Raw genomic sequence first — 22,981 nt, forward strand, 5'->3', positions numbered from 1 at the left:
GAGACAAATTATTCATAATATAAACTATTTTAATTACCAATAATTTCTAGTTTCTAAATTGATATCTCAATTGGTCATTTTAATGACTAATTATTTTTAATCTTGATCACTATTTAAGAATTTTGTACAAGATTAATTTCTCTTTTGTCCAAAAATTATAGTTTGTAGAAGCAAGAATATTTAAATGAGTGTATTCTTTTATTATATTATAAAAAAAAAGAGTATGTACTTGTTCTCTTTTATTTGTATGGTAATTAATTTATTTTTATTTAATAAAATATTTCTTTAATTTGGATTTTTTTCCTTGTTAACCGTTGTTCAGAAAAAAAAAATTTTGTCTTGATTTTAGTTGTAAGATATTATTATTTGTCGTTAGAAAATTCAAATGAGTTAAAGTTTTATATTAAGTAAAAAAAAATTGAATATCATACAAAAAGATATTTATATAAATTTATTGTATTAAATTTTTGGGTTAACAAATGGTCATTCCCAACATAGGCTTATATCTTATTCCATTGAATTCCTTCTTGTAACCAAAATAGTGTGGGAGATGTGTGGTTGGTGGGTTGGTGTGAATACGGTGCATCATAACAAACTATGTGTCAATTTCCAACACTTTCATCTTATGCAACTAAATGGAAAACAAAATAGAAGTTGGAAAAGAATATGGTTGGCTATTATCTGAAAAATCCGAAAGCATAGAAACGAGATTATTTCTAAGCAAAGGAAAGTAGACCTAGAAGAAATCTTTTCTATGACATAAGTGAGTGCATGGATTTGGATGAAACATAAATTACCAAATTTAACATTTTCATATAGTGATTAGTACCAATGTCCAATTCAAGTAAAATCATTGTAATTCTATCGAGAAATTATTATTCAAGGACAAACACACACTCGGTTTGAAAGCAGGGAAGGGAAGACTTATTTTGTAGGAAAGGAGTGTATGGGAAGGGTTGAGAAAGATATGTTCTGTTTTTGCAAGGGATGAAATTGCACAAATGTTCTTTCTATTTGGAATAGACAACAAGATAATACAACTCCTCTACTGCACGAATGGAAATGGGTGACAAAAAGCATATACAGGCATAGGGGACAATGTTGCAGCAGGTTAAGCAAGGGTAAACAGTCACTAGGAAAATGTCATTATGTCCATTACGTCAATATAACGTTATATTGATAGCACAATTTCATGTGACTCTATAACCTCTAGATTAATATAAAGTGACAACGTTTGGAAAATTATTTTATTACTAGATATGTCTATGATTTTATAATATCTGTACAATTATAGATTCTTGTAATATTAGACTAATATATTAGTCTCTTCCTTAAACATTTTGTTAGCACAAGTACCTCTAAAATGTGTAAATTTGATGTGAAAGTACATTATAACTCTTTTTTAAAAGAGTAAGAGTATCCCAAGTATTCTCTGTTATTTAATTTATTCAACTTTTTTATGATAAAAAAATCTATTGTATTAATCTGTTGCCTTCCATATATGAAACATATTTACCATTAATGTGAAGAAAGAGTTATAAATATATGGTATGACATGTGATTGGACCTTGTCTGTCACATGGCAGCATGCATGCTATGACTAACCAAACACAATTCTCAAACACATACCGCACCAAAATCATCAATGTGAAGAAAAATTGCAAAAGGATGGTAGAAGAACTGAACAAGGGTGTGACTCTGATGTGAAAAGTTAGCCTGAGGAAATCTAAAATGGTGGTGTGTTTCCCGTGCAATAAATAAATTTGTACAACAACACCTTGGCAAAAGATCCTTAATTTCCTGTTCCTCACCAAGTTTCTCCTTCACTCCCATAAGAACAACACATGGGGGAGAGAATAATGCAGAGTTGCAACATTGGTAGTGGTTTCAATGATTAAACATGAATATTCTCATAACATATTCTTGTATGTGACATGATTGACAGGTTTGGCATGCAGCAAGAGTCTAGCTACCTCCCTCTTACCTGTTTTGTTAAGTGAGGGACACGAGCAAGACAACATAAAATCAAAATTTAGCAATCAGATGCAACATGGAAATCTTCACAACCATGCAGGGAGTCGACACGTTATATCACCTACAAATACTAGTCTGTACCACCACCCTCATCGATTTCAATCTGTCCTCTATTACTTTCCTACATCCTTTTTCAAAGTGCATGGTCCCCAACTTCATCTTCCTCCATTCTCGATTCAAACTTTATTATCACTCTTCTACGCTGCCCTTCACAACACAACCGATCACAATCTTTTATTTTTCTTTTTATTTCAAACGTTACTTGTTACTATTTTGTTTCACAACACAACCGATCACAAACGCTGCTCTAAACATTAATTATTTTCAAAGTAAAACCATAAAATTTTCAGTTTTATTCAACCAAACTTAATTATTTAATTACAATCCAAACACGGCCTAAATTAACTTTATAGGTACATCCACCGTTTCAACGTTATTTTCTGTTATACACTTTATCAACACAAGAGGTTTGCACTTTATTATTTTTAATTAAAATTATGGATTTCGTTTTTTTAATGTATGAGTTGGCGAGTTAACAAAATTATTGAAAATAATATAATCACACAAAATACAACGGCTAACTTGAATTTTGAAAAATGAGTGGCCAAGGGCTTGTGTCAATTCGTTGTGCTTAGCCCATAACGCTGATTAGGCTTCAATCAGAGCCCAAGAAACGTAAAATGAAAAAAAAAAAATGACCAAGATATCTCAGTCATTGGGTGCAAATTTCGTACACACGTCCTAGGTTGTGTTGTGGGGGACAATGCAAAAGGGAAATTCTTGTACGGTTAAATTGATAAGTATTTGGAAAATATTTTTAAGAATTAACTGTTCCTTGTGTATACCTATCTAACCTTTATGAATTTCAATTATATCAATTGGATAGTTTTTTTTTTTTTTTTTACCTTTTTATACTATATTATCGATGTGGAGTACTCGTTGTTTTTGTTTATGATTAATATTCATCTAGGAAATGATTAATCTTGAGTCCTTTTTTTCCAAATCAACCATACTTTTCCATGAACAAGATTCAAACTCGGCATCTTATTTAGAGATACTAAATTTAGTAGGTTTTTCGTACCAACAATAATCTCCAATTCCGTTAATTAAGTATAAGTGTATACAAATATTAAACTTTGGAATTTTAGCCTCACAACATCATCGATCATTAATTGATACAGTGATTAATACAGTCCCACACATGGTGAAAACAAATGATGTAGTGAGAAACTAGTATTTGATTTTCACCTAAAACAAAAACTTGCCATAGTATTTGATGGAGTTGGGACACAATGGACAATCTTTTGGATTCTGTGGATGACATAGACTTCCTATCCTCCATTCAGAAAAATAATAATAATAATAATAATAATAATAATAATAATAATAATATAATAATAATAATAATAATAATAATAAAAAAAAAGACAACCTGGATTAGGGAGACCAACTTATGACCTATTTCCTCAAAATTTCAACATAAAATTAATATCAAGTAAGAGAAAAAAAGAAAACAGCAAATAAAGTTAACCTCTCATTTTGTTTTTACCCAATATTTTATTGCAACTCCATATTTGGGAAAAAGTTATTCTTCATCCGACATAATTCATAGTTTGCACGAGTGTGGACTTCCATTATTTACAAAAAGTTTGAAGGTAAACTTTTTATATAATTTAATATCTAATACGCTTTATGTTCAATTTTAATTCTCTTATTTGAATTTGGCTGACTTTATACTTTATTTGGGATACTTAAAATATGTTTAATATTTCAGAAATTTATGTGAATTATTTTTAGGCAATTTTTGCAAGTACATACCTGTTTACATAACATGCGAGTTTTAGGAAACACGTGGTCCTTGTAAACATCAAAAACTAATTTATAATTTATTTTATAATTCAAATATACAAACCTAAAGATAGGGATCACCAACTTCTAACCCAATCCACCTTTTGATTGGGGAATGGAACTCTCAAATTGGGTTATGGGTCGGTGTCACTACCTTCACTATGTTGCCCTTATTTGTTTTTATATATGATTAGCAATATTATAAATGATACATTTAGTTTTTCATGTATATTCATAATGTATATTTCAATTAACATTAATACTTTATAATATTTATTTACAACTACAATTGTGACACTTTATTCTATTTTTATTATCGCATATATATTTTATTATTTTATTCTATTACATGTAATTATTTTATTTTCATTTATAAGGATTAATTAAAAAGTGAGTGAGGTATGATGAGTTCGCTGGTTTGGCCCTATAGGCTAAGCTAGGATTGGATTAATAAAATTTTAGGTCATCATTAAGAAATACACTTTTAATGAATTAAGATATAGCCAGTTCAACTAAAAGTTATAGTTGGTTATATGAATTGACTTATCTAAAATAAATAAAAAATAGAAATTTAATAAAAGAAAAAAAAAATGAAACTTCAAGAATGTTTTCTAAAATTATTTCAATTCAGTCACTTAAAAAATATTCTGTTAACAGTTATTTTAATCTTTTTATCATTTTTTCAATCTTATGATAAAAGATAACTAGTCACCACCATTGAATTAAAATATTTGATGAAAATTATTTATTTTAAAGCTACTGTTAGAAGAGTTTAATTGTTTTTGCATATGCATTAGATGTTGAAATGCAAAAGAATTCCAATATTGATGTACATGTATACGTATACCTAATCGTACAGTATTGTATGCAAGTACATGCTGGGTCTATGCCTTTATAATTGCAGACCACTCCCAACTAGCTCACACGTAGCATGTGCATCTTTATTCCCCTTACCATCATCTCTCTCTATATAATATTAAGGGAATTAAGTAAAAATTCGTAATTATTGTCAAAAGAAGAAACACTAGAAAAATAAAAATACCTTGTAACCATATTTTGGACAGTTAAAATAAAAATAGGTAAATATATATAATTTTTTAAATGGTCATATAATGATTTTAATATTGACTTTTGTTCATGATTTTCATTTTTTAAATGATAACTTTTCCTACCATCTTTACACTAATTTCCCATGGGTGGAATATATTCTTACCTAAAATCCTAGCCATTATATGTTATGACAATATTAGAATACAAGTTGATATTATTTCTTACCATTATGAACTTCACTCACACCTTAGTTAGTTCCCTTGCATTAGTGTATGGGAGTGATCAATGTATAATAATGGTGTATCCAAAATGTAAATGTTGGAATATGTTCCTCAAAATAGAGGTTGATCAATTATTATATTGAATAGAATTTAATTAAATTAGTTTAAAATTTTAGTATAATTAGATTGAGAATAAAGTAAATTAGTAAATCGGTTTTGTTTTATTTGAAATGTGAGGGAAAAGTATAGATAAAGGAACATAAAAAGTTAGTGTATAATTGGATGGCTTTACACATGCAAGTTGTCCCTATCAGTGGGTTGATTAATGAAGTAGCGAGGTAGTTGGGGATATGTCTGAAAGATGTTTAATGAAAAACTAAAAATGAAATCTTGGGAAGCTTTTGAAGACATAACATAACGAAATGGAATGTGGATTAGGCCTAGGATGACACGGATCCAACGTTACAATTCATGTAAAGCCACTCAAAGGACTACGTACCTGCTATTTAAACTTTACAACATGTGCCAAACAAAACACTTCAACACAGTAACACCTATCAAACATAGTCTTATACTCATAGGATTCCAAAACCACATATATATGTGCTTCTGCTCGTGTGGATACTTCAAATAATAACAAGTGAATTTTAACCAATTATTTTGATGATGAGCCGATTTTAAATAATAATATTTAATTTTCATGTAAAATTATTAAGTTTATTGGTAGAGATTTTACATAAGATAAATTTACAGTATATAAATAAATACAAACCTTATCTTACAAGTTGATTTTGTAAGGTTAACTTAGATTTAAAATCTACCTATTAAGATATTATTAAAGTCATTCAAAATCTATTCTAACGTGATTTGCTGAGTGTTGGACTTATTGTGTTACCCGTTATCGTGTTGTTATTGGATTATTTAGTAATGTCTAGTCTTACCTTTGATGTATATGCCTTGATATAAGAGATGTGTTAGAAATTTCATATCGACTAGATTTAATATGAATTTACAGTAATTTTATTTTATAAACTAATCTTGTAAGGTTAAATTAAGTTTAAATTCTGTTTATTAAGATTCATTCTTTATATATTATCAGATAATGAGCAAACTTTTTTTTCTCTCACCTATAAGATATTATTCTCTCTCTTTGCACGTGAACAAAGATAAAGAAATAATGTACTTTTCTTAAACTAAAAATTATTAATATTTAAAATAATTTCTATTACGAATAAAATGTTATAATTGATTTGTAAATCGGAGTTTAAATTCGTCTCTAACATTGGCTACCACAATTTTAACTCATTATTATTATTGATTCTTAATTAGTCTCTAATTTTACTAATTTATTAATAACTAAAACATTGACATATAATGTTAGAGATCAATTTAATTTCCAATTCATAAAATAATTATAATTTTTTATTTATAATAATAGACTATTTTAAATTCAAATAAATTCTAATTTATAAAATAGTATCTAAACTAATCAATATAATAATAAAATTATTTTTTATCTTTATAATTAGTTGTTATTTAATGATTTTTTTATTATTAATATTATTATCTTTATATCTGGTTTAAAATAATAAAAAAAGTTATAGATTCAACAACAAAGGTAAGAGAGATTCAGATCCGTCCTTCTTTGGAATTAGGGAAACTAAATAGGCTCTTATTATTTTGCATAAAAGTTGATGTTTATGTGTGTGTGTGTTTTTATGATGCCCTATCTCTTTCATAATTAAGATGTGATAATTATTGTGTGTGTTGTCTCAGGTATATGTTATATTATCCATTATGTAAGGTATTGCAGGCCCGCACGAGGGAGTTTTAGCTACGGTTGTCAAATGGATAAGCTATTAGCAACCCATCACCAAATGCCTAATTTTGTTTGTTTTTTTTTTTTTTTCCTTTTTGGCTAATGAATGTGTCGATCAGATTTTTGTTCATTAACCTAAACCAGTCATAATCATATCATATTGGATAAAACATGTTTTGATTTATAATTAATAATCAAACCTCTATATGAATAAATGTGAATAATGAAGTTAGTTTTAGATGGACCGGACATGAATGAACGAGTTATTTTTGGATGGACATAAGAAGAATACAAATAAGCAAGTTACTTAGAAAAAACACATACGACTGACGCATTGCAATAGAGTTACTAGATTTTAAGAATTTAAATAATACGAGTTATGTGGACCAAATATGAACTAGTCTATCGTTGGCCATGCGGGATGGGACTTATACGAGATAGACATAAACAAATCAACAGACCAAAATACTTAACCAAGCTTCACACTGTCTTGCGGGTTGTGGGTTGACTCATATGGCCTGTCCCACGTTGTCATCCTTACTTTTAAATATTACTTAAATTTAGTTTTTTAATAAAGTTACAAGTTTGACTTTTTATAAGGTCATATTGTTAGTACTAAACATGATAAAAAAATAATCTACAAGTTTAAAATATCATTATGCATCTAATACAACTAGAGCTGTCAAAACAGGTCACCAGTCTAATCTGACTCGAGTCACCACTGGTTAGTCATTTAGTGAGTCAACCTAACCTGACTCACTTATTAATAAGCTCAAAAAATTTGAGTCTGCCTCGACCTACCATGGGTTGGTGGGTTAAACGAGTTAATTCATTTAATTAAAAAAAACAATTTTTTTTCTTCAATCTAACATTTTTTTAATTTGTAACTAAATTCTAAAAAGTCAAAACCTATTTTAAAAAATTATTTTTTCTCATTTTAGACAATAAAAAAATCATTAATCCAAAAAACTAAATCATAAACCTAAGTAAAATTTAAATAATCTCAAAGTTAGAGAGTGAATGAGGTATCACTGGGTCTCTCTCCCTTAAAAAAAAGATTTTTTCTTATGTTTTGGGCTAGTTTGGTATGTTAAGAATAAAATAGAATTTGTTATCTTTGTGTCGGTGAGTCAATCCTGCTTATCACGAGTTCAATTGGTGAACTGAATTTTTAGTGAACCGAGTCCTTTTTTACTTGTACCAAATTATAACTTTTTTAACTCAATCATGTCCTTTTTTTTTTGCTTGTACAAAATTTACAACTTTTTAATTCAATCTGGTTCGAACATGTAATCAGCCGCATTAGCTCACAAATTTTAACTCATTTTGAGATTTTTAAATACAACAAAAACAAAATAATGTAAGAATAAATACAATTAATATTACTTTTATATCAGGGCAATGATTTTAGTTTAAGAAACTTCCTAATGTCTTATAATTTAATCTTTTTAACTAAATACATTTTAAGAAAAATTTAAATATAATTTATTTTTATAAAAAGGTTTGATTAACACTTGAACCGATCAAAATTAAATTATATTCTCTTTTAAGCGGTTTAATTTATTACCACCCTAAACCAACTCATCTCCATCACCAAGAAGCAGCTCATTCTTAAACTTGAAACAAAAATTCATAGACAAATATAATAATTATAATATTCCCAAAATCAATTTCGAACCTTTGAATATAATATCATTTCTAATGAAACGTAGATAATATCATTAGAAAGTGGTTTTCCTAGTGAAGGATTCAAACATTATAATATTACATTTGAACATATTAACCAAGTTACATTACATGCTTGTTAGTCTCTTTAAATTATTCAGCTAAATAAGTTGTTAAACTATTATTAGGGTATTATGCTTGCAAGAAAATGCAAAATTTAAATTATCCCGAAAGAAAAAAAAAAAAAAGTCCTAACTTTGGGCACAAGTGGTTGAACCAATTATTTTCTGTACAATGATATGTTTGACTCTATGTTTACGTTGTACACTACAAGTTGGGTTACTAACATTCTCTCTGTGTAGAAGGAATGAGCATATATGTTTGTGATCACACAAACTTGTTGTCAGATCATGTTACCTACCTACTGGATCAAAATCATGAACCCATAAACAAAACAACATTAAAAAATAATGAACACCATTGTTTGATGAAAACGACTTGTCCCTACAAATGTAATTTTTGTAATGAAATGCTGCGATAATGTGAAGTGAGTCATGGAATATATCATAGGAAGCTAATGAAGGATATATGTGATGCTCTTGACAGTGCCATTGCAGAGTCTTTTTTGCCGTCTTCTAAAGGAACATTTGTTATCAAGAATCTGTAATGCGTATTTTGAAGATCTAAAAGCTTCGAATTTTTTTATTCCATATCCAAAATAAATATCTAAAATTTTAAGCTTTGATTTTTTTTATTCCATATCCAAAATAAATATCTAAAATTTTTACTGTCTATGATGTATGTTGTTAGCCATACGATTGTAATGTGTAAAATATTGTCGAATCCTTCGTGAGATGATCACTGAAAAGATTTAACACCAATCAAACATTAGTCCAACTCACACATAAAGGATTAACACCAATCTTAATCTAAAACTTTAAGATAATAAATTTATAAATCTTCGTTGTTATATGGTGCTCAACTTTCTCATTTTTACTTGAAACTTAAAATTATACTTCAATTCCCAACAAAAAATAGCATATACATCTATCATAAATTTTTAAATAATGAAGTCACTTTTCTCTCATTCATCCTTACAATCTAAAATATATGAAAACAATACCCTCTGGAAAAGACCCCAATACCCCCACTTACCCTCTTGACAGCTGTCCCATTTAATGGTTTTTTCGTAACTTTGCTTCTTCCCGTCATCTGCCCATACTGAATTTCGTTTCTGACCAATGTACCCCTACCATGAAGCCTGGATTTTGTTCGATTGTCTGGCCAAATATGTAATTTTCGTTTTCCCGCCTTAGATGGAGGAGTACTGCATGATTTGATTGATTTGCATGGATTAATTAATGCTCTCAGCTGCTTTGCTCTATTCCTTTGCGTACAAAGTTCATTGTTGTGTATTTGAAAAATTGTTTGAGCTGGGTTCTGCAGTTTCTTCTTCCACAGTTTCTTCTTCCTCAGTTTTGCATCTCCGTTCTTCAGAATCTTAACCCATCTTCTTAAGGTCTTCCATTTCTTTGGTTTTTGTGGTTGAGTCTTTATTTTATTTTCTTTTCTGAGTTCGTCGTGGGTTTGTCTTATCTTAAGCCTCAGATTTCGTTTTTTTCTTCGTTTTTCTGTACTTTTCTTCGTTTTTTTGTTGTTGTTTCAGTTTGTATGGTTTACCAGGTATGTATTATGTGATTTTGTAGTTTTCTTCGTTTTTTTGTTGTTGTTTCAGTTTGTATGGTTTACCAGGTATGTATTATGTGATTTTGTAGTTTTCTTCGTTTTTTTTTTGTTGTTTCATTTTTGTATGGTTTACGAGGTATGTATTCTGTGATTTTGTAGTTTTTATCGTTTTTTTTGTTGTTTCAGTTTTGTATGGTTTGCCAGGTATGTATTCTGTGATTTTGAGTTTATGAGTTGTGGTTTTCGTTTGTTCTTTCCGTTAAGGGTGGCTGTTATTTTTTTGTCCGATTCTGTAGTTGGTGTTATTACGTTCTTTGTGTTTTAACTTGGTGTAGGTTGTGTTTGTATGTTGTGATGGCGAGAAAACTTGATCTTATCAAAGATATTGATGACAAGAAAGAAACATTGAAACTTGCTGTTAGAGTCAAAGACTTGTGGTTTGTTCAAAACCGGGATAATAGTCGTCATATGGAGATGATTCTTTTGGATCACAAGGTAATGCAATTGTGATGCTGTTTTATGTGTTGCTGCTTTATGTGTTGCTATTTTGATGCTTTCTTTTTCAGGGTGATATGATTGCTGCCATGGTAAGAAAGGAGGATTTATGTTTGTGGGAAGAAAAAGTCGTAGAGGGTCAAACCTATATAATGCATAACTTTAAGATATTGAAAAATCAAGGACAATTTCGGGTATGTGAACATCCTTACAAATTGTTGTTCATTGGGGCCACAACTATAAAACAACAACCAATTTCGAGTATTCCACTGAACGTTTACAATTTCAAAAGTATTGAAGATATAGTGGATGGAAATTACTCTGCTGATTTGGTGTATGGTATGTACATATGATGTTGTTGTTTGGAATTTAGTATATCAATATTATGAGTTGAATGGGTTGTTATTCTTTGTTTTAGATATTATTGGAGTGGTTGATAATGTGAGGTGTAATCCTCAGTCGAAGAATGTGGTCTTTCATATAAGGGATATGAGGTTAGTTATTATTTACTATGTTTTTTAATATTGTTGTATTGTCATTTAACAGTTGATATTGTCGCATTTTTTACAGTTCTGCAGTGATTGGTTGTACGTTGTGGGATTCATATTACTTCAAGTTTATGAGTAATTGGAGGGGTGAACCAGATTCCTATCTTCTTGTCGTTCTGTTGACACAGGCTAAGATTAAGCCGTGTTCAGGTTTGTCCATTTTATTTGTGTGTTTTGTGGTATTTTTTGTGCTGATCTTGCTGTTAATTTAGGTCGGTGGCCAGTCTCAATATCCAATTCCTGGAATGGTTCAAAGCTCTTTATGGGTGAAGAATGTGCTGAGTTAGTTCGGTTCAGGGAGCAATGGATAGAGTATGTTTTGTTATATTTTAGAGATTGTGTTTAACTTATGTTGTATTATAATGATTTAAATTTTCTACTTATAGACGTTTTGGCAATGAAGTTAATCCGAGTCAAGAGTGTAGCCAATTGAGTTCACCGTCCCAGTATAGTGAACATGAGAAATTTATGTATAAAGCTGTTGTGCGTACGATATCTGAAATCACATGTATGAAAGAGGTAATCCGTAAGTTATTTTGTTTTTTTGTAATTTTTGTGTTGATTTTATGATTTATTTGTTGATATAAGTTTGTTTTTTTTAATAGGAACAATATTGTGTTACGGTTGCAAATACTGTAAAGTTTAATTTGGGTAATGATGGATGGTGTTATCCAGTATGCAATAGTTGCAGGAAGAAGACTGATGAAGTAGGTCCTTTTAAGTGTATTCTTTGTGGGTTTGATAATGAAAAACATGGAATTAGGTTTGTATTTATATTTTTGATATTTTTCATGTTTACAGCAATATTATGTTATTAAATAACTAAATCTTTTTGGTTCAGATATAAGTTAGAATTACAGGTTACAGATGGGAACAGTTACACAAATTTTGTAATGTGGGATCAAGACTGTACTAATTTGATTGGTGTATCAGCTCTTGAATTGATGAATAAGATGATTGAGGTGGTATTACTTTGTTTGTCAATTGTTTCACTAAATGGATGTGTAAGATTGCATTTTATTTTTTTTAGGATGGTGAAGATGATCCGAAATGTTTTCCAGAGGATTTAGATGCTTTGCTAGGATGTACTCTTGCTTTTAAGGTTAGAGTTCAACCAAGTAACAGATCTTCCTCTGTAATGAAAGCTTCTACCAATCCTGAAACTATTGCTTCAATTAGAAGTAAACTTGACCCTAAGATGGTAGGTTGGTATATTGTACCAAGAGAATTTATGTGTTTGACTTATCCTTTATTGGATGATTTTTTTACTATTATTATATGTAGATTAAGGACAACAGTGCTGAAGGTACATCTGATTCGAGTCACGAAGCAAACTCCAAAGAGGGACCCGAAATAGAGGAGGTCATTCTCTTGATTATGATTTGGTGATGCAATAAGTTAGTTTGAGATTATGTTTTTAGTACTTTGATTTTCAATGACAGGATAAATCAAGTAAGGCAACAGATATATGTGTTTGGAATAACCAACCAAAAACAGTTGGCTCTTTTAAAAGTGCACCTCATGGGATAAAGTTATTTGTAATGTCCAATTTTTTTACTTTGTTAATTGTAGAGTTTTACAGTTTTCATTTCGGTGAATCATAGGCCAAAGAGTCGAGGCCTAAGGCTATATGTGCTCCCAATACGCAATCTCCAGCAAGTGCTCTGAATATAAGTGGTCGTCATACAAAAAACGTACGTCTAATTGGTAAAATTTTGTAGTTCTTTGATAATTATAAATTTATTAAAAGTTCTTGAATGAATTTGACAGATTGAAGAGTCAAGTCGCACACCTGTACTTGTATCCACAAAGGAACCCAAATCATCTGATGGGTCCACGAACAAATCAAAGTCTGGTGGTTCCAGTAAAAGTGCATGCCATACAGGAAAGGTATCTAGAGTTTAAAGTCACTGTATACATAATTTTTATAGTACTATTGATTGTTCTAAGGATTTTATGTTTAAAATCGCAGAATAAAGAAATCCTTGAACAGGCAGGTTTTGAACGAAATACAGAAGCTGATATGTGCACGGTAATTTATAATCTATTCTTATGTTAGTTTTAGATGTTTTTTTAATCCACAAAATAAATATAATCAAAAATTGTTTGGAATATGCAGTTGACTTTGAGTGGATCCGCAGATCATGACCCTTATATTGACTTCTGTGTTACCCCTACCAAGGAACTGTTGTTCGACTTTGAGGTTGATTGTGACCATCTGGATGATATTCCAAGTGCAGAATTTTCTAGGTCCAAAACTAAAAAGCGGATGAAACAGGAGAAGCTGTAAGGTTGACCAGTGAAGTTTGTAAATACATATGGATTTTGATGTCGTGGTGATCAAAGTTGCTGATGGTGTCCTGTATTTTGGAAATCATAATCTAGATTTGGATTTCGGGACAGTTATTTCTTTTGAGTATACCATCGTTGTATTATGTTATCCACGAACTATGTTTACCAAATAGTATGTTTACCTACTATATTATTATGTAAATTATATTATTGACTATTGCACATCAAAATTCTAAGTTCCGTTCTAAATTTAGCTATTTCTTCGTATATTGAAATTGATATTCAATCAACTTATTCGCTTAAGGCTGTGTGAATTTATTGTTGTATTATACTATTTGTCGTGTACAAGGTCGAACTATGGTGGTAACATTATTGTATGCATGAAGAGATTCAAAGTATAAGAATAACCAACGTAATTATAGATAGAATTAGTAGTAAATAAAAATTCTATAGAACGACAAATTAGATGTTTATACATATATAGAACGACAAACGATAAGAAACATTTGTTAACAGATATATATATCAAAAACATTGTCGTTCTTCTGATGGACCTACGAATACTATTGTGGTTAATTCTTGGACAAAACAAAGTACCGAATACAAAGGCTATACTTTTATCTCCATTACATAGATAAAATTCGATTGTTCCTTATCTACACCAAGTCTTATTATGGTTCCTTCCTTTAATTTGTTCTCCTTGCAGAATTCTTTCCACCCACAACTTAAGTAGCATTCTTTGTTCGTTCTTCCCGATCTTCGAATTGTACAAGGCCAACAATCACCTTCTGAATTGACCAATATGTATCGTGTCCTGTTCCTAACAAGAGCTTTTGCTGCAAATTCGGATTCCAAGTACTGAAAGAAAATCAAGTGGGTAGTTATAATTAGAACACATGAAAATACATTGCACTATAACATCTAAGGTCAAAAATTATATACCAGTGATGATGATTTGGTATCATTTTCAGATAAGCATTTGGCCATTGAGTAGTAAAAATCTGCAGGGTCATAGTCTCCGAGATGTGTATCATGGTTACTAATGTTGACGACTTCAGGAGCATAATTAATTTCAATTCCGTCAGATGAAAAAAGCCTAAATAAAAACGTATTTCTGTCAACATAACTCATATGTATGATTTTGTTTTCCTTGACGTTGAAATATTGAACCATCTCTAACACCCCTTTCTCTATAATCAAGTCTGCATTTACCGACTTGTGTATACGAACATCATGTTTCTTCTGACGTGGATCAATTAGTTGAATGTTGTCATAGTCCAATTCATGTGCCCAAAAAATAACAAAGGCATATTCCAACTTAATGCATGTCTGCACCAGTTTAAAAGTATAATTAATGACTAGCCTAAGAAACAAAGATCAAGTTATATCAACGTTAAAATATACCTGAGGCAGCAATAGTTCGGATTTAAAGCAAGTGAAAAACCTCGAAGAAGACAAAGGTTGTTGGGGATTAGGAAGCAGTCTCGGAGCAGGATACTCTATTTCCTTCATAGCCAAACTGAAAATACGAATCTGAAAGTAACAGTGTCCACAGTATAGTATCCCAAGCCAGTATAGATCATCCAAGTTATAAAAATTTGAAATTTCCCGTGCTATACGAAAGCTTCGATTTTGCATGAAAGACTCTTCAAATTCAAGCATAAGATAGTTTCCTACCGGATCACGAAAGTAGTTTGTCCCCATCTCCATATGTTGTCCCCAGTAGTCAAAGAAAGTTTCATCAAAACGAAGGAATTCCTGCCCAACAGTTTCGAAACCAAAACAAGTCATCTTTTTTATTCATCTTTATAAAGAACCGAAGAATTGTATATAGCAAGGAAGGATTTTTTTAGAAAAAATCTATGTATTTACAGTGTAGAAGATGATAACTTGATGAAAGTTTCAATCTTTACCCGAAATCTAAAAATATTCATGAAGAAAAGTTAAACCACAACTTCAATACTTACCCATGTTGGAAATACCAAGTGGAGTGAACTCTGGAACCAATTCTTGAAGGAATAACGTCTTGCAGGATTGGTTTGGTTTGCCTGAGAAGTCGACATTTCAGAATATTTGGTTGGTGAAGTTCGAAAGTTTTTTGGACAACTTGAAAATTTGGTTGGTGCAGAAATGAATAGTAACCGACTTTATATAAGTCTGAAACAACTTCAAACTCGTCGGATGGAAGGTTCTACGCCAAGCATGATTACTTTTGAACTTATTTATAAAAAATTGCTTAAATAAAGAAAACGATCATTAATAGATGTAGACATTTAGATGAATGAAGTACATGCAGAATACCTTTTAGGGATTCAACTTCCCCATCCTATACAATCAATCATTTCGATAATAAAGGATTAAATGCAATAAAGTAAACAAATAATATTAATTTGGCGCGCATTTTTTATTTTCCCTCATCTAAGATATTTTGACACAAAGCTTCAGCTATATCAAAGACTTAAACTAAGAGGAGTTATAGGAAAAACAAAATCCAGTAATCAACTACATGAAGTTTGAGGTACAATGTGTTGTTGTATTATTATTATTTTTTATTTCTATATCATTGTTACATGCTTTGTGTTCTTCTAATGAAGTGGGAGAAGTTTTTAATTCGTCAATGTTAAGACAAATATTGTTTTTGGCTTGAAATTCGTTATGCAATACAAATATAATTTGTGATAATTGTTTCAGTAACAGTTTGATGATGGAGTCCAATGCATGTTGTGCGAATGCAAGACTGAAAAGAAAGATGATGCTCAAAGAAAAGAAAATGAAAAGGAATCATAGAGATGTACATGATGACGATCATCGAAGGAAAAGGAACTCTACACCACTGTCTGATATTACAATGATCGATTTCTTCAATCGCCAGATTAAACCAAATAACTATATTCAAGGAAATTATAATGAAGAACCACTTCAAAGGAAAACTAATGCTATGAGCTTTAGATTTCATAATGACACTTCTCATCGCCAAAATCTGCTTCAGAAGTTTCAAGTTGCAAACGAGTTTTCATCAGAGTTTCGTCAAAGTTCAACATATGAGACATCAGCACATGCTATAGTACAAGATGTTGGACTACATCAGAGTACAAGTACCCGGATTGAGAATATCGTTAGAGGTAATACTTTCTAAATTGGTAGTATATTATTTATAGACTGTTGAAATTTTGAATTTTGAATATATGTTTGACATATACGAATGAGCTTTTTCAGATTCATCACCTGAGCGGAACGAAGACATGGAACATGACTCTATAGCACAAGATTGGGAAATCGAACAGCCCATGAATCCTAGATAAGATTTTATATAGTACCTATAATTTTTATTATTAGTATATTTTAGTTCATTTACTAGAAGTATATTTGAATATACACAGTGTACGCAGACATTGGAGATCCGACATTCATATGCAGGGAATGCAAGGCGTACATGTGGTACGAGGAAAGGATTAACAAGACCAGGAGATGTGTAAGTCCGACTTTCCATTTGTGTTGCGGTAATGGAAAAGTTCAACTACCAATTCTAAAAGAACCACCAATTGTTTTGAAACGTCTGTTATTTGACAATGAATCCAAAGAAAGCAAGAATTATCAAAGTCATATAAGGACATACAATATGATGTTTGCCTTTACATCTCCTGGAGCTAAAGTTGACAGAACTTTTAATAATGGAAAAGGACCGCCCAATTTAAGAATCCAAGGTCAATCTTGTCATAGAATTGGGAGCCTTTTACCAGTACCCGGTGGGCTTCCAAAGTTTGCACAACTATATATTTACGACACCGAAAATGAAGTTCAAAACAGAATGGAATCATTAAGGTACATGAAAAGTTTTTTCTATACAACTTAAACGAACCTCAACAAGTACTTATATTACCTCTTATTCTTTTCAGGAATCAAGATGATATCGATTTGGAAATTGTCAGCAAATTAAAAAAGATGCTCGATGAGTTCAATGTTCATGCTAAATCATTTAGAATGGCAAGGGATAGATATAGGAACCAACCATTTGATGATTTGAAATTGAGACTTATTGCAGATAGGACAAAAGATGGAAGGATATATAATGTTCCCAATGTTTCAGAAGTTGCAGCCCTTATTGTTGGAGATGTTGATACTGCTTCAGGTAGAGACATCATAATGGAAAAGCAATCCGGCAAATTACAAAGAATAAATGAATTGCACACAAGCTACCTAGGGTTTCAATATCCTTTACTATTCCCATATGGGGAAGATGGATATAGACATGATGTCAGTCATCGTGATAGACCAGGAATCATCCAGAAAAGAAATAGATTGACAATTAGGGAGTGGTTTTGTTTCAGGTTGCAAACAAGACACTCAGAAGCATTAACTTTGCTTACATCTAGACGACTTTTTCAACAATTCATTGTTGATGGATATACAATGATGGAATCCGAAAGATTGTCATTCATTAAATATAATCAATCTAAGTTAAGGGTTGATAAATATAATAACATCCGTCAAGCCTCGGATAATTCACAAAGTAAGGGATCACAACAAGGAAAGAGGGTTGTTCTTCCTTCATCTTTTATTGGTAGCAGAAGATTTATGGACCAACTGTATTTTGATGGAATGGCTATTTGTAGTTATCTGGGATTTCCAGATCTCTTCATAACTTTCACGTGCAATCCTAAATGGCCAGAAATTACTAGAGCATTGAAAAAGTTAAAGTTGTTGTCAACCGATCGTCCTGATATAGTTTCAAGGGTGTTCAAGATTAAATTCGAACAACTTCTCATAGATCTAACGAAGAATCATTTATTGGGCCGAACTATTGCATGTAAGTTATCTCTTATATGAATAATGATATAATTCTATTATACTAATTGTTCTGTGATTATTTTGTAGTCATATATACTATAGAATTTCAAAAGCGCGGCCTACCACATGCACACTTGCTCATCTTTTTGCATCCGAGCAGTAAATACCCAACTCCTGATGATATTGACAAAGTCATCTCTGCTGAAATCCCGTGTCCAATTACATGTCCTGAACTGCATCAATGTGTTCTAGATCACATGATACACGGTCCTTGTGGTACTATAAACAGATCCTTGCCTTGCATGAAAAATGGAAAATGCTCGCGCCTATATCCAAAAAACTTTCAGAACACCACCAGTGTATCAGAAGATGGATATCCACATTATCGAAGAAGGAGCGATTCATCAACTGTGACAAAGAATGGTGTTTGCCTTGATAACCGTTCTGTGGTTCCTTATAACCCTCAACTACTTCTTAAGTACCAAGCACATATAAATGTGGAATGGTGTAATCGCAGTACTTCGATCAAGTACTTATTTAAGTATATCAACAAAGGTTACGACAGAATAACAGCTGCCATAGTTCCACAGCAGAACGACGGAAATTTTAATACACAAGCAGTAGATGAAATCAAACAATATCTGGACTGCAGATACGTATCTCCATGCGAGGCATGTTGGAGAATATTTTCGTTCCCCGTTCATGGACGAAATCCAGCAGTAGAAAGATTGTTTTTTCATCTACCGGGAGAACAGGCAGTGTACTTTAATGATGATGACCAAATGGATGATATTGTGGGAAAAGCAACAGTTTCAGAATCAATGTTTACAGGCTGGATGGAATGTAATAAGAAATATGCAGAAGCCAGAAAGTTAACATATGCTGAATTCGTTTCCAAATTTGTTTATGTAAAGAAAGATAGATGTTGGAAACCAAGGAAAAGAGGAAATACTATTGGAAGGCTAATTTGGGTACCTCCAAGTACTGGTGAAGTGTTTTATCTTAGGAGAATGCTAACCCATGTAAAAGGTCCAACATCGTACATAGATATAAGAACAGTTAACAATGTAACATTCTACATTTAGAGAAGCTTGCTTAGCTCTAGGAATTTTAACAGATGATACAGAATATGTTGAAGCTATGAGAGAAGCAAAAGATTGGGGTTCCGGATATTATCTTAGGAAACTATTCGTTACTATATTGCTGTCGAATAGCGTTAATCATCCAGAAGATCTATGGAACAAAACATGGGAGTGGCTTGCAGATGGAATTTTGTATCGTGAGAGAAATATTTCCGGAATTGCAGGTTATATCTATTTTGTGTATTTGCACATGAATTGGGTAACGAGATTGTCTATTCCAATGTAACAATATATTCTAAAAATTATTTGTACGCAGATTTAACCATTGCAACAGAAATGCTCCAAAACCTGACTTTGATCGAGATAGAGAAATTGCTTGAAGAGAATAGAAGCACTTTAAAATTCTTCCCAACCATGCCATACCCAAATGATTTTGTTGTTCAAAATTGTGGAAATAGGCTTATTTATGCAGAACTGAATTACAACATTGCTGAGCAACGACAATTGTTCCAATCCAACTTAAGATCAATGACAGGTTTAGAAGCTATGTTCTTTCTTATTGTATTACTTTAAATGAAAATGACATTATTTAACAACTGTCATAACAATCCCTTTCAGCTGAACAAAAGCAAATTTATGAAAAGGTTAGTAAGGCCGTTCTAAATAAACAAGGAGGAGTATTCTTCCTATATGGATATGGTGGAACTGGAAAAACTTTCATGTGGAGAACGTTGTCAGCTGCATTTCGTTCTGAAGGAAAAATTGTACTGACAGTTGCTTCAAGTGGAATAGCTTCTCTATTACTACCAAGAGGACGAACAGCACATTCTAAATTTAAGATTCCAGTACCAACATTAGATAATTCAGTTTGCAATATCGAACAAGGATCTGAAGCTTCGGAATTGTTAAAGAAAGCTGAACTTATTATTTGGGACGAAGCTCCAATGGCACACAAATATTGTTTTGAAGCATTAGATAGAACTTTGAATGACATAATGGGTGGTATGACGAAAGAGAATGCTGTTTTTGGTGGAAAAGTGATACTATTCGGAGGTGACTTTAGGCAAATCCTTCCTGTTATCCCTGGAGGTAGCAGGTCTGATATTGTAAATTCTACAATCAATGCGTCTTATCTTTGGGATCACTGTGAAGTTCTAACATTGACCAAAAATATGCGTCTGCAACAACCAGGTTTACAAGGTAGTACTGCTTCTGAGATTCAGGAATTCTCGGATTGGATTGTTAAAATTGGGGATGGTAAGTTAGAAGAACCAAATGACGGTTTAGTAGAAGTCGAAATACCCAAAGAATTTCTGATTTCAGAGTTCAATGATCCCATAGAAGCAATTGTGAATACAACATATCCAGATTTAATTCACAAGTACACAGAAGAATCATTTCTGCAGCCCAGAGCAATATTAGCAAGTAGAATTGAGATTGTCAATCAAATCAATGAATACATGCTATCACTAATTCCAGGTATGCCAATGGAGATCATGAATTTATAATGGTACATGTTGGAAAGATCGGTATTAATAATAGTCTTATTATTATATCTAACAATTGTTCGCAGGAGAAGAAAAAGAATATCTTAGCTCTGATTCAGTGGATGAATCCGCTTCAAGTGATGCTTATAGCAATATAACCTCTGAGTTCCTAAATTCACTCAGTATGTCTGGACTTCCTAACCATAAGATCAAACTAAAGATTGGAGTACCTATAATGCTCATGAGAAACTTGGACCAAGCTACAGGATTATGCAATGGAAGCAGATTGATTGTCACCAGGCTTGCAAACCATGTCATAGGTGCTAAATTGATAACAGGTAACAAGGATGGTGAAGAAATTTATATTCCTCGAATGTCAATGTCTCCGTCCCAGTCCCCATGGCCATTTAAGCTAATTAGAAAGCAATTTCCCATTATGCTTTCATATGCAATGACAATAAACAAATCTCAAGGACAGTCACTAGGTTTTGTCGGATTGTATTTGCCGACACCCGTATTTAGCCACGGTCAGCTCTACGTTGCAGTTTCTAGAGTTCAAAGTAAATCTGGATTAAAGATCTTAATCCATGACAATGACAACAAAAGATGCAGCAAAACAACAAATGTTGTTTACAAAGAAGTGTTCCAAAATGTATAGCTTGGCAATCTTTTGTTATTAATTTCAAATTATTTTGTCCAGCACTATGATATAGTATGACATATTGTTAACCATTGTAGTAGAAACTTACTTTGTTTGGAGATACATCCAAACAGGCCAATGATGCGTGAAACGTCTACCCGTGGTCGATGCTGGAAATTAGAAATCGCGTTGTTAGATACCAGATTAAGAAACTGATTTCGTATACACTTGATTTGTTAAATCCAATAACGATCGACAGAGTGGGTAATTATCTTATTCATGAAACTTTAAAGACAAATTTAAAAATTTTTCATTACGCCCAATTTCATAGCTAGATCACAGTGATGGAAGAGTAATTCTTACCCAGATCGATGCATATTTTGTTCTCTGGTCCCATTTCTGCTTTCTTCATACAAGCTGAATTTGATGAACGATTGTACGAAGCAATATCGAAACCGCGAAGCTCTACCATTGCTTTCTACCATTACTCCACATATGCAAAGCTATATTTAAGACAAAACCAACTCATCCACCAACTCATCGTTAACTTAACTTACAACACCACGTTAATTGATTTATGCACCTCCATTACATAACAACGTCACGGTAAAATATTTATATTAATTAAAACTACATAACAGAATATCTTCAACCTAACGGCGTTATGATACGAACCCCGAAACAAACGAATGGATTTGATATATTTTCAAATCCGAAGATGAGTGGTGAATATAAATGTATATCTCCCAGTATAATTGTACAAGAGCCTATTACACGGTTCCAAATAACATGTTTTACACCAATTTATGGACCAATAACAATAAAAACCATTACCAATATGTACAAACCAGCGGTCAATAATTCTTTGTTCAAATTTATGGATCAACATCTGTTGTAATGATAATCATATGTTTGTAAATTTTTAATTCAAATTATACCCAACTTGAGTAATTGAAATTTTTTTAAAAAGTTGGTAATAGTTTTGTACGTCATTGTTGAAACAAAATAACAATTAAACTTGGATGTCATAGCTTATTAAAGACCAATTCATCATCGACTAAGAAAATTCAATAACGGATATAAAAACAAAAATATAAGTACGGATAAAAATATTAACAATATTGAGCACACAATACTAACACAAGAAATAAAATAGTAGAATACTTAATAAAATATATAGATGTACGGTTAAAACATGCTAAAGTATTCCAGTTGTTCAAACTACTACATTAAAACTACTGCAGAAGGTTTTACAGTCTAAACCTTAACTACATGGATTACATTTTTCTTCTCAGTGTCCATTGCAAATTGAATGATATCACCAGC

General features: G+C 31.6%; 2 protein-coding genes across 2 annotated transcripts; both read left to right on the forward strand.

Moving 5' to 3' along the window:
• Nucleotides 1–10,308: 10,308 nt before the first annotated feature.
• LOC114190767 lies at nt 10,309–13,656 on the forward strand. Its single transcript, XM_028079793.1, has 18 exons — nt 10,309–10,320; nt 10,373–10,389; nt 10,510–10,527; nt 10,659–10,818; nt 10,890–11,157; nt 11,237–11,312; nt 11,389–11,516; nt 11,579–11,678; nt 11,753–11,885; nt 11,972–12,129; nt 12,208–12,331; nt 12,397–12,567; nt 12,651–12,728; nt 12,809–12,862; nt 12,971–13,060; nt 13,137–13,256; nt 13,339–13,398; nt 13,486–13,656. The coding sequence occupies exons 1-18, from the start codon at nt 10,309–10,311 to the stop codon at nt 13,654–13,656; spliced, it is 1,938 nt and encodes a 645-aa protein (XP_027935594.1).
• Nucleotides 13,657–16,362: 2,706 nt separating this feature from the next.
• On the forward strand, nt 16,363–21,673 carry LOC114190774. The gene is given in 8 exon segments (XM_028079806.1): nt 16,363–16,780; nt 17,039–17,480; nt 17,555–18,465; nt 18,534–19,515; nt 19,517–19,752; nt 19,845–20,063; nt 20,147–21,007; nt 21,102–21,673. Coding segments are annotated over 8 exon segments (4,641 nt in total).
• The last annotated feature ends 1,308 nt before the right edge of the window (nt 21,674–22,981 follow it).

This window comes from Vigna unguiculata, chromosome 1 (genome assembly GCF_004118075.2).
Source record: "Vigna unguiculata cultivar IT97K-499-35 chromosome 1, ASM411807v1, whole genome shotgun sequence".
Classification (NCBI taxonomy): domain Eukaryota; kingdom Viridiplantae; phylum Streptophyta; class Magnoliopsida; order Fabales; family Fabaceae; genus Vigna; species Vigna unguiculata.

Coding starts and splice junctions, on each gene's coding strand:
- LOC114190767 (XM_028079793.1), top strand. Junction 12,568..12,650: donor GTAAACTTGACCCTAAGATG/GTAGGTTGGTAT, acceptor TATTATATGTAG/ATTAAGGACAACAGTGCTGA. Junction 12,863..12,970: donor GGAATAACCAACCAAAAACA/GTTGGCTCTTTT, acceptor GGTGAATCATAG/GCCAAAGAGTCGAGGCCTAA.